We start from the raw sequence: 11,106 nt of genomic DNA on the forward strand, positions 1-11,106 counted from the left end.
GAGGAGCTCATCGAGAACGAGGTGAGGGGGGTCCCGGGCGCAGTCACCGCCTCGTCCCGGCCCTGTCCGTCCTGGGCACCGCGCGGGCTCTGCTGTAGCCGCTGTCCCGTTCCTCTTTGCCGTAGTGGACGTTTTTCTTGGGTGCTACAGCGTTGAGTTGTGAGATTGGCAGGAAACGCTTGTTTTAAGTCCTTTGTTATCGGGATGGAAGTTGTGGGAACGTTGTGTAAACCCCTGGGCACATACTGGTGGTTTTTTAAGTGCCAGACCACAGATGCAAAGGTTCCTTTGCAGTGGTGGCTCTCGTATTGGTTCTGTACCAGCTCAGTCTCCTTTTCGTAGGTTTGGTAGTTGGGTTTTTTAAGGAAAGTCTGCAAAAAGTTGTGTATACGCAGCTTGGGAACACAGTGCTGCCTTGGTTAAGTTGCTTACTACTGGTAGGTGAGGTAGGTGATGTACTTTGTCTTCCTTTTGTAAAGGCTCTTTTTTTGCTGTAGAAGACATGGTCAGTTTTTTTATGGGGGTTATTTGCAGTCCTCTGCAAAGAGAGATGAGCTCTGTTTCTGGATTCAGAGGGATCTTTTTGCTGGCACTTACTCCTTCACAGCTGAGGCTGGAAGTGACCAGCCAGAATCCACTGTGTCTCCTGGCTACGTGGCAGGACCAAGCAGGCCCAGAAGTGTTGCCAGCTAGTGTTTGTCTAACCTTGCTGATAGAGACTGGCTAAGTAGATAGTGCAATCTGTTGTCCCATTGCTACCAGGAGCTTACTGTAGCCCCAGGCCACCCCTTTCTTAGAATTTCCTATCATGTCTTGCTTGGTTTTCTCCCCAGAACAAATATATGATTACTTCAAATGCCTTTTCCAATTCCCCATTTTGAAAGGGAGTTTTTGTGGGTGCAATAATGAATGTGTTTGTTCTTAAGTTCAAGAGGTCTTTGAATCAATAAACTTCCTGTTTCTCTCCAGGAGCCAGTGGTGCTGACAGATACAAATCTGGTTTATCCTGCTCTGAAATGGGACCTGGACTACCTCCAGGAAAACATTGGCAATGGGGACTTCTCAGTGTATAGTGCCAGCACACACAAGTTTTTGTACTATGATGAGAAAAAAATGGCCAATTTTAAGAACTTCAAACCCAAGTCAAGTAGGGAAGAAATGAAGTTTGCCGAGTTTGTGAACAGACTCAAAGAAATACAACAAAAAGGGAGTGCTGAGAGGTAAGTGATAAGTGGAGTGTGGAGGTTTCTTTGTTTCTTCAGACCTAAGTAGGAGCTAAGTTCTCTTCAGTGGGTGTTGATGATTAAAGTGTCATGAACTTTTTGGAATTTTTATTTGTTTGTTGTTAAGAATCCTGCTTTTTCTGCAGGGCTTCTAGTTGACAACAGCCTTGTTACCTTATTAGAAAAGTCAAACCAAACAAACTGTTCACACTGGCTGTGGGAATTTATTTATTTTTTCCTCCTCTGCGTGAGGCAGGGTTTGTATAGAGAAAGTATTAAGCTTTACTTTTTTCTGGCAGACTGTGGTATTGGTAGAGAAGCTTGTTGTTTGATGTAAAGGTATAGGCTGTGGCATTCAGGCTTTCCCACAGAATCCCAAGGCAGCTGGAGCTAACCCTTTTTGGGAATACAGGCCGGGTTGTGCATGTGCTGTGTACTGGGGGTGATGGCCTGTGCCACTAACAGAGCTGTGGGTCACTGAGAGGAGCTTCAACTGGACATGGAATATAACTGTCAGCAGCTGTACTTAAACCATTAGTGTTTTCAGTCACAGCCCTCTAAAAGGAATTACAGACGCTGATTGTGTCTTAATTGGAGGCAACGCCACCCATTTGTCATCTGTGCCTTTTTCTTCTTTTTAGCTTTGGGTGTGCTTTTTCCAAGAGAAAAGTCAGTCCTTGCTCTTGGAAATGCGTTTTCTTCCAGCATTGCAGACAGCAGTCTGTAATACTGTGATTGTTGGTACAGATGTTAGATTCCTCTGATCCTCTATGTTTAAATGTAAACATGGCTTTAAGTAACTTGATACTGAAATGTGCAGGCTCTCCTGAGACCTCTTTTTCCCTCATGTAGTTTTGCTAGAAGACATAACTGACATTGCAGGTGAGTTACAGGGGTGGCATTCATCTAGGGATTTATTTGATAATGGCCAGTCTGTTTAGAGTTTCCTCCTCCTGCCCTGCGAGAGGGTTGTTCTTCCTTAAAATTATGTTTTTCCCTTGTAATTGTTCAAGTTGAACTAAGATCTGTTCTCTTGTGTACTGGGAAACCTTACAGCAAAGTTTGCAGACTTTTTGAAACTGTTTCCTTCCACAGGTGCTGAAGCTGTGTAGTGATAGAACAGAATCTCTAGGAAGTACTTCTCTGTTTTGAAATCTTTCTGAAGAGACAGAGTATACGTGTGCTCATGACAAAGTTTAATACTTGGTTCCTGCTTTCTCTCTTGGCCAATTCAGGCTATATCTACAGCAAACATTGAATGACACAGTTGGAAGGAAGATTGTAGTGGATTTCCTTGGCTTCAACTGGAACTGGATTAACAAGCAGCAAGGGAAACGTGGCTGGGGTCAACTGACTTCTAACCTGCTTCTTATTGGCATGGAAGGTAAATAGCTTCCTCAGACTGAAGGAACTGCATCAGCAGTTCTGTATTTCAGTTCCAGAAGGTCTTTCAAATGGATTTTCCCCTAGATCTGTGTGTTTCTTCAGAGGAGGTAGTGTAAAGCTTTGTGCTGGGAGGAGACTGTTGTCACACCTTAACTTGGGAAACAAGGAAAGGAATAGTCTGTATTTTACCAGGGATGTACTGTGAATGCCTGAATGTCATGTGCTCATGGAAAGGCTGTGTGTGATGCTGGTGGGACTGTGTTTCTAGTAACTGCTAATCATATCCTGGGATCTGTTTACTGTTTGCATGCTTCAGGCACTGTAGATTTAAAAAGCTCAAAGCCTGCAGATTCAAAGTGCAGAAAGGTTTGCAACTTGAACAGTGTTAGACTTCTAGGCTTTTCTGAGTATGTCCAATGTCTGCCCAGAAGGAAATCTGGTTATTTCGTGAAAACTTTTTTCTTATTTGAGCTAGTACACTGTGAGGAGGAATTCTCTTTTGATTAAGACCTGGTTTTTTTTTCTATTGAAAGCCTATAGGACAGTGGGAAACTTGAAGATGGATAAATTCTCAAAGTATTTGGATAGAATAGAGTTCCAAATTCATGTGGAGCCTGACTAAGAGGCAAGTGCCTTAGAAGACAGAGGAACCACTAGGCTGTTGATAAGGAGAACATTCTTTTAGAAAGTAATCTCAATAACTGGGGAAGAAATGTACACTGTTCTGTGAAGTGGGAGAGCCTCCTATAATTAATGTGGCCAACATATCAAATTATAGTTGTTCAGTTACACAACCTGGATGGTTTTTTCCTCTTTGCACCAAGTCAATCTCAACCTACAGTAGTTTGTCTTTGCCACTTGTTTAACTAGCTGAGAGAACATAATATAAAATCAGTGGACCAACACTTCCTTACAGGCTATATAGTCACTAAAATTCTACTAACAGGTTAGCACAAGAACCAAGGAATTGTCTTGAACCAGCATGTGCTAGAAAAAGGAATGTCTTTAGAGTAGCATGTGTGCTGCTCTGTTGATCTATGTAATGAAGTTATGGGGTTAACTGTTATCTTAATTCTTGCAGGCCAAGAGAGTAATATCTGAATTGGCAAACAGCCTGAAAAACCGTTTTTTGTGAGGAGTACAGTTGTGAGGAGTACAAAACAACCCACTGTATTTAAAGATTTGATTAAACTTAAGATCTAGTGGCAACAGTCAAGCACTGTTAATCAGACTTGAGCGGGTGCTATTGGGAGCTCCATTGACAGAGATTGTTTACTTGTTTTCTTGAAAAACTTCTGGGACTTTTTTTCAAATCCAACCACTGAACTCCTTTTCTCTAGACTAATAATCTTTGACAGTCTGTTCTACAACTTGTCATTTAAACTAAGTGTTTTATGAAAAAGCTTCCTATCAACATTCAGCATCTGCTGTTCATTGGAACAAGCTGGAAATCCTAATCCTGTAGAGCATAAGTTGCTGAGTATGGATTTAGAATGGAAATTAAGTGGAGTAGCAGCTCCTCGATAAAGGCTGATGATAGGGGTTTGTAACATTCCTATTGTCATTTTCCTTGTTTAGTTTCTGAATATGTGGGAGTATATTTTCTGTCTTCAGCGAGGAACATAACTTGCATCTCTTTCATACCTGAGAGTGTCTTGATTTTCTTTTCTCTCTGTGTAGGGAATGTGACACCAGCCCATTATGACGAGCAACAGAACTTCTTTGCTCAGATTAAGGGTTACAAGAGGTGTATCCTGTTTCCTCCTGATCAGTTTGAATGCCTCTACCCTTATCCTGTGCACCATCCATGTGACAGACAGAGCCAGGTGAGAGTTGGAGATCTGTTCTCTGTTCCAATGCAAAAATGTGCATTTGTAAAGATGCTAGGTGGGAGGAAGCTGCACTGGAGTTAAAGCTGCAAAATACTTGCTGAGCTTTTGCAAAACCTCTGCTCAGTTTTCAACAGCATTGGGGAATGCATTGGTGGTTTTCTGTTTGTGTCTGGTTCCAGCTCAGAAGTGCTAGAGCCATAAAAACCTTCTTACTGATACACAATGGGTCTGCAGTTGCTACCTCCTCTGTTCTGTTTCATTGATCACTGGTCAAACACAGATTTGTTGACAGACAAATTGCAAGATTCCTACCTATATGGTACTTGGAGGGTACTGCAGGACCTCACAATAAAGTTAAGATACAAATGGAAATGTAAAAGCCATGTAAGGAAGACCAAGATGATTTGACACTGAGAGCCAATAATGAGGATTGTCATTGCAGGAAATTCTTCTGAGTTTCTTAATGTTTTCTCCTATTAGGTGGACTTTGACAATCCTGACTATGAGAAGTTTCCAAACTTCCGGAATGTGGTTGGCTATGAGACGGTGGTGGGTCCTGGGGACGTGCTGTACATACCTATGTACTGGTAAGAAGGATGGCAGGACTGCACTGTGATAAAAAACAGGTTTAAAATGTTTTCTACTTAGTGTTGGGTTGATTCTTAAGAGTATTTTGTTTTTACTTCTCCAGCAACTGTGATATTTTCTGTGATATCTTGGGCCAGTACGCTTCGAATTCCTGTCTGTTGGATGGGAATAGTAATTCTCCCTAACACCACTTTAATTGTACATGTACTCACTAACATGTGTGAGAAAAGGATCTATATTTAAATAAGGAGAGCTTTCCAGAAGTTTTGAGGTCTTGATGCAGGAGGTATACCAGGCTTGTCTAGTGCTGTATGAACTCATCACCCAAGGTATTTCACTATAAGCTACAGCAATAGTTTCTTTTCTTTTTTTTATGTGATTTCCATGCAGGTGGCACCACATTGAGTCTCTCCTGAATGGGGGGATTACCATCACTGTGAACTTCTGGTACAAGGTGAGTACAAGCACAGCTTGGATAGCTCCATCTCAGAGGATTTTTTCAGGTAGAGATGTACTGGCACACATTGTTGATATGAGAGCTTCGTGGCACCAAGTCCTTTGCTTCTGGAAGCTACTTTTTCCTCTTCAGAGTTGTGTGTGTGAAGAACTGGGTGACTGGGGTACAGGTGAATAAGCTGCTAATACAGGAAGCATGCCAATGAGCTTTTTTTGATATTTCAGGGTGCCCCAACCCCAAAGAGAATTGAGTATCCCTTAAAGGCTCATCAGAAAGTGGCGATAATGAGGAACATTGAGAAGATGCTGGGAGAAGCCTTAGGAAATCCACAAGAGGTATGGAAAGAACCATGTGGTCACTGCTCTTGAAATCATTAAGGCATAATGCAAAACTTGAGGTGACAGCTACTTGGCTCTCTAGGTGCCACAGTGAGGGTGGGAGAGCAGGATTGCTCTTTTGCTGATTCTTCCTGCAGTCTTCAGAAGGTCATTTGCTTACAAAAACGCAAGCTCTTAAAATTATAATTCTGGAAAGGACCACTACAAACAATGAAGTAGTTGTTCTTGTATGTGGGAAAAAAGTGTACTTTGACTTTTGGCACTTCCAGGAAAGTGTTGTTCCCAAAACTCCTTAGTCTTCTGTGCAGCAATGATACCCATTATTTGCAGAAAAAATTGAAACTGTTTCACCTGTTGAATCCAAGTCTCTTAAATTACAGAAATCTCCTCTATTAAGTCATGCGCTTCATCTTTAACATGTCTCTTGCTTATCTCTGAATTCTTTGCAGTCTTAACTATCTGGTATATCAAAAAACCCCCTCTGAGGTACTAAGTCTAAAAAGACTGAGGTACTAAGAGTATGCCTTTGAAGATCTGATGATCTGAAAGTGGAAATGCAGGTCAAGGATAGAAATGCTTTTCTGGTCTGTAATCCTTACCACTGTGCAGAAACTCCTCTTTAGCCTTTCCCCTGAGATTATTTTACTGCCATGGCATTCTGAACTTCCTTCAAAGATTAGGCAGTCCTGAGATGTGGGAGTGGTCTTGACTGGAAAAAAAACCACCTTAGCAAAATCATCAGTTGTAGCTCCCCCTCTTACTGACCCCAGGGACCAGAGAGGATTCAATGAGTGAGAATGTTCCTTCTCTCCCTGAAAAAAGCAACCCTTGATTCCCTTTAATAGCATCTACTTAGAAATCACAAAGATTAGGTGGGAAGTGAAAATGTTTCAGGCATGTTTCCACTCTGGATGGAAGGTTTTGGTGTCACCTGAAGTCAAGTGTTGACAGAGAACTCTGCAGTTTCGGTAGGGTATTTTAAGAATGTGTTTGTGTGTGCCCCAGTGTTTTTCTAGAAAATGCTTTGAAAGTGATTAGGTATATCTTGGGCTCTGTGATATGGAGGGAGCAGGCTCTGTGCTGCCATTTCTGTGTAACTGTCCTGGCTAATGACCTGTTTTTGCTTTGAACAGGTGGGTCCCTTGTTGAATATGATGATTAAGGGCCGGTATGACTAATGCCTGATTGATGTTGGAGCTGCTTTGTTCACAAGCAATGGAAGATACTGAGCGCTAGTATTGCACGCAGCACTTAACAGACTGATGGGTTTCCTGGCCTGTCCTGGCCCCACTACAATAAAGGGGCTACTGGAACTGCAAAACCATTAGTACCCTATTCATCCTCCACTCTCATCTAACTGAACCTCCCAAGAAAGAATCTGCACTTACTGGAAGCTGGATTCATGCTCACTAACTTGTTTATTTTCTTCCCTCTGCCCTGTTTGCCACAACAAGGAGCATGGCTTCTGGCACTTGGATATGTTACTTCAGGATTTTCAGGCATATGAAGAAGAGCTTGGAGGATAACCAGGAGCAATATTGTTGCCTCAGTCTGATGGGGTTTGGGCCTCTTGGCTGGGTTTGTGTATTGGTGGCGGCAGTGGATATAAGGTGGGGAATGTTAGGTTTCACAGTCCTCTGTTGTTAGAGGACCTGTCCCTGCTCAACTCTGGCACCTTTTTGTATTAATGGAAATGAACACGTGAGATGGCCTGTGTGTATTGAGCAACTGGACAATTGATTCAGTTCCTTCAACCTAAGACATCTATGCTTTGGATGTAGTACAGGGTAGAGATCAGAATGAAGTTATCTAGTGTGTGAGCACCAAATCCTATGCTGTCCAAATAACATCTGTCTTGTATGAGTCTAGATAAATCTCCTTTTCTGACAGCTTTTTCTGGGGAGTGAAGGCTTCTCTCCTGCTCTTTTGAAGCTGCAGTATGGTTAAAAGGGGATGTAGCATTATGAAGGGAGATGCATAAATGCCAGGGCATTCTCCAAGTCTTGAATGGTTAAGCCACATTTTTAAATTAAATTTCCAAGGGATGCTGAGCTCAGCTGTCAAAACACAGTGTCAGATAGGTACAGAGCCTCACTTCTCCCCAGTAGGGTGCTGGCTCCTGAGACTAGCACAGGAAAGTGCCCTTTTTACTGAAACTGCAAGAACTCAAGTGTGTGTGGCTGTGCACAGGTGCACACGTTTGTGTGATTTTGTGTGGCTCCTGTCCATCAGTTAAATCCATGCCAGTGTGTGGTTCTCTTCCTTGTACAGTCATGTGAAAGAGTTCAGGGCTTTTTGTTTAAATGTGATTAAGTTTATCCTGATTGTTTTTGTGTTCCGGGACTTGACATGGCAGACTGGGAAGTGACAAGACCAGAGCACAGGAACCAGATAAGCCTCTGTCTGAGTCCTCAGTAATCACTCTGAAAAATAACATTGCTTTCCTCCTTCTCCTCTTCCATGCAGAAGCCTTGGGCTCTTGTGGAAGCTGGCTTTTTATTCCCTGAGGTGTGCTGCACTGCTGTCCCTGGTTTGCGGGGTGGTGCAAAGATCTTGTACTTGTGATGCGGTTGTAATGGGTTCCAAAAGCTAGAGGTGGGAGAGGCTGTTTCATAGCCCATGTATCTCATCCCAGAAAGTGTAGAACTTGTTTTGTTGAGACTTCCCAGTGTTTCCCCTGGGCTTGTTCTGATGTGGGTTCTGATAAAAGCGTAACATGCTACTTGAGAAGTGCTCCATCTTTGGTCTCAGGTCCCATCTTTTGCTGGGACAGTTCATGCACCACTTGCAGTGGGCTTGTCTTTCACAAAAGTGAAAGGCTTCTCAAACAGGAGGAAACAGGAGGTCCTGAGGCAAGTTTTCTGGCTGCTTTACTGGTCAGAATAAATGAAGTTTAATTGGCAGCTACAGGGTCCTTGTTCAAGAAATGTGTGTCACTGAGTAGTCTGACTGCCATGTTGCAGGCTCTCCAGAGCTATGGTTAGATCCAGACGAAGGTCACTCAGCTGGATGCTTATCAATGCTCAGCCTTTGGACAAGTGGGGAAGAACCTTCTGACTGGCCAAAAGCAAGGCCTTCCCAGGAATCTTGGGCATATGCCCTTTGTTGAAAGATGCTCAAATTAAATCCCATTTCTGTGCTATTTATTCAGCACATGGTAGTCTTCAGTACTGCTTGTTAGACACCATCAACTCTTGAAGCTCAGGGTGGGAGTTCATATCCCATGTGGAGAGAGAATGGTACTTACAGAACTTTTAGGATCCTTTTTTTTTTCCTTTTATTTGCCAAAGGTCTAACTTTTAAAGTGTCTGAACAGGTTTTGCTGCACTTGACTTTGTGAAAGCTCATTTACAATGCACTGATGGACTGACTCCCTCCCCCTTCCCTTTTCACCTTGTGCTTTCAATGCCCCTTGCCATGGTATTGGGAAGCTGTGTGTTCTCTGCTAGGGGTGTGTGTGCAGGGGGTGGGGTGTGACAAACACATGGTACCTTCTGAAGTGTAGTTCTTAAATACAACCAATGTTGAACAACAGAATGGTGTGGCTTTTATTTTGTGAGTGTCTGTGTAGAAGAGCTCTATAAGGATGTGTGTCTAAATCTACTTTTCAGTCTGACAACTCCACTTGTGTTCTTCACTGGTGAAGGCTGTTGGTCTCCAGAACTGCCTTCAAAACAGCAATACCAATTGCATTATTATGTGTCTTCACAACTTTCTCCATACTACTTCCAGAAGGCTGGAAGGAAAGCTGGGAATAAGATGGTGAGCTTGTACCCTGTCAACAAGAAGTGTTGGTGCGCAGGGAAAAATTCCCCTCCCTGCTGACCTGCATGGTGTCACCGTACTCTGACTGGATGATGGAGCAAACTACTCAAGCAGGCCTGATGAACTCAATTAATTGTCCCAGAGATTTTCCTGTGTGTACCTGTGCTGTGTGTTAGCAGCCTTGGGAGATGGAGTCCTCTCTACCTAGTAAACAAAAGTTATTTTACAGTAATATTAACTCCACAGCAATCTTGAAATCTAACCATTGGTGAGATGTTGGCTATTTCTGAACAAATGGCTGAGATGTGGTAAAATACGGAAGAGTTGAATAGTAGGTGAAGGATGTTGGCATTGTGGGAGAGAGAGATGCCTCAGCCTCAGCCACCGCAAATGGCATTCTCCTCACAGCCTTGGGGGACAGGGTGAATGTGAATGGAGTAGGAAAGCCAAGCAGGAAGTCTGACTCTGGGTGCTCACCCTTCCCTGCTGTGCCTGCTGGGATCACCATCTCTGAACACCCTTGCTTGTGTTCCACTGAACTTTGTGATCTGCTATGTCTGATCCTTTCAGCTCTGCATTGCCTCTTGGATAATGTACAGGTGGCATCACAAAGCTCAGAAACGTTTTGGTTGTGCAAAGAGCAGAGGAAACTGATGGATGAGAACTGTGTCATTTGAAAACTAAGTTAGAGGCCAAGATTTTTCACTTGTACTTATAGTCTTTTTCTTGTTTTCTTTTATTAACTTAGGTTTCTTAATACTTCTCCCTTTTTCTCCTCATTTCCCTGCTCCTTAAAAAGTGGGATTCTTCTGAGAAGTCTTAATCCTTGTAAATCATAGCTGCAGAATCTTTCCTGTGTAAGGAGAAGCACGTGGATTTTTCAACTGATCCACTTGTCCACCCCCTTGTTGATCAGGATCATGCTCAGCTTAGGGATATTTGGAGTGATAAATCAGGTCCAAGGCAAAGCCAAGAGGTGAGGAACAGGCCTGGGCTGAGGAGGTCTCAGACACAGCTGCAGTGCAGTCTAACTTAGCTGGAAGCAGGGGGTCACCCTTGGCATCAAAGCAGCTCTTGAGAGAGAGAGGGGCAGGCCTGGGCAGAGACTTCTTTTGTTTGCAATGGCTCTTATCAATGGCCAAGCTGACCTTAAACACAGCCAACTGTCCTTTAAAGCCCTAGAATGGGGGTAGTGCTCTCAGGGTCTGTCCTGACAGGCCTTTGTTAATGCATGGTCTCAGCCCTGGAAGCAGAGCAGCAATTGCAGCAGAGGTATTGCCTTTGCTTATGTGTTTCTACACTTAGAGAAATGCATTTCTGCCTCGTGTGTGTGAGAAGGTTCCTTCACTCCTGCTTCTGGTCTTCATCTTCTATTCCTGTTTCGGAACAGAAAGCAATCTCCCATCAATGTCCTCGGAAGCCCTGAAGCCACCATCTTCCCAGGGCACTTCTCTGCATTGCTGCTGCCTAGACAGAAAGGGAAAGATGCTGTTACTGTGACAAACACATGCAAAGTA

The 11,106-nt window shown here is 43.3% G+C and overlaps 1 protein-coding gene across 1 annotated transcript in view; it reads left to right on the forward strand.

Annotated features, from left to right (window-relative positions):
• HIF1AN (hypoxia inducible factor 1 subunit alpha inhibitor) overlaps positions 1-9,358 on the forward strand; it is an 11,309-nt gene extending 1,951 nt beyond the window's left edge. The window contains exons 2-9 of the mRNA XM_005416504.3: positions 4-21; positions 970-1,220; positions 2,459-2,607; positions 4,290-4,435; positions 4,922-5,028; positions 5,420-5,483; positions 5,711-5,821; positions 6,958-9,358. Coding sequence (XP_005416561.2) covers positions 4-21; positions 970-1,220; positions 2,459-2,607; positions 4,290-4,435; positions 4,922-5,028; positions 5,420-5,483; positions 5,711-5,821; positions 6,958-7,002 — 891 coding nt within the window. The 3' untranslated portion in view covers positions 7,003-9,358. The remainder of the gene's footprint in view (positions 1-3; positions 22-969; positions 1,221-2,458; positions 2,608-4,289; positions 4,436-4,921; positions 5,029-5,419; positions 5,484-5,710; positions 5,822-6,957) is intronic.
• The last annotated feature ends 1,748 nt before the right edge of the window (positions 9,359-11,106 follow it).

The sequence above is a fragment of the Geospiza fortis genome, unplaced genomic scaffold (assembly GCF_000277835.1).
Source record: "Geospiza fortis unplaced genomic scaffold, GeoFor_1.0 scaffold130, whole genome shotgun sequence".
In the NCBI taxonomy this organism is placed as follows: Eukaryota; Metazoa; Chordata; class Aves; order Passeriformes; family Thraupidae; genus Geospiza; species Geospiza fortis.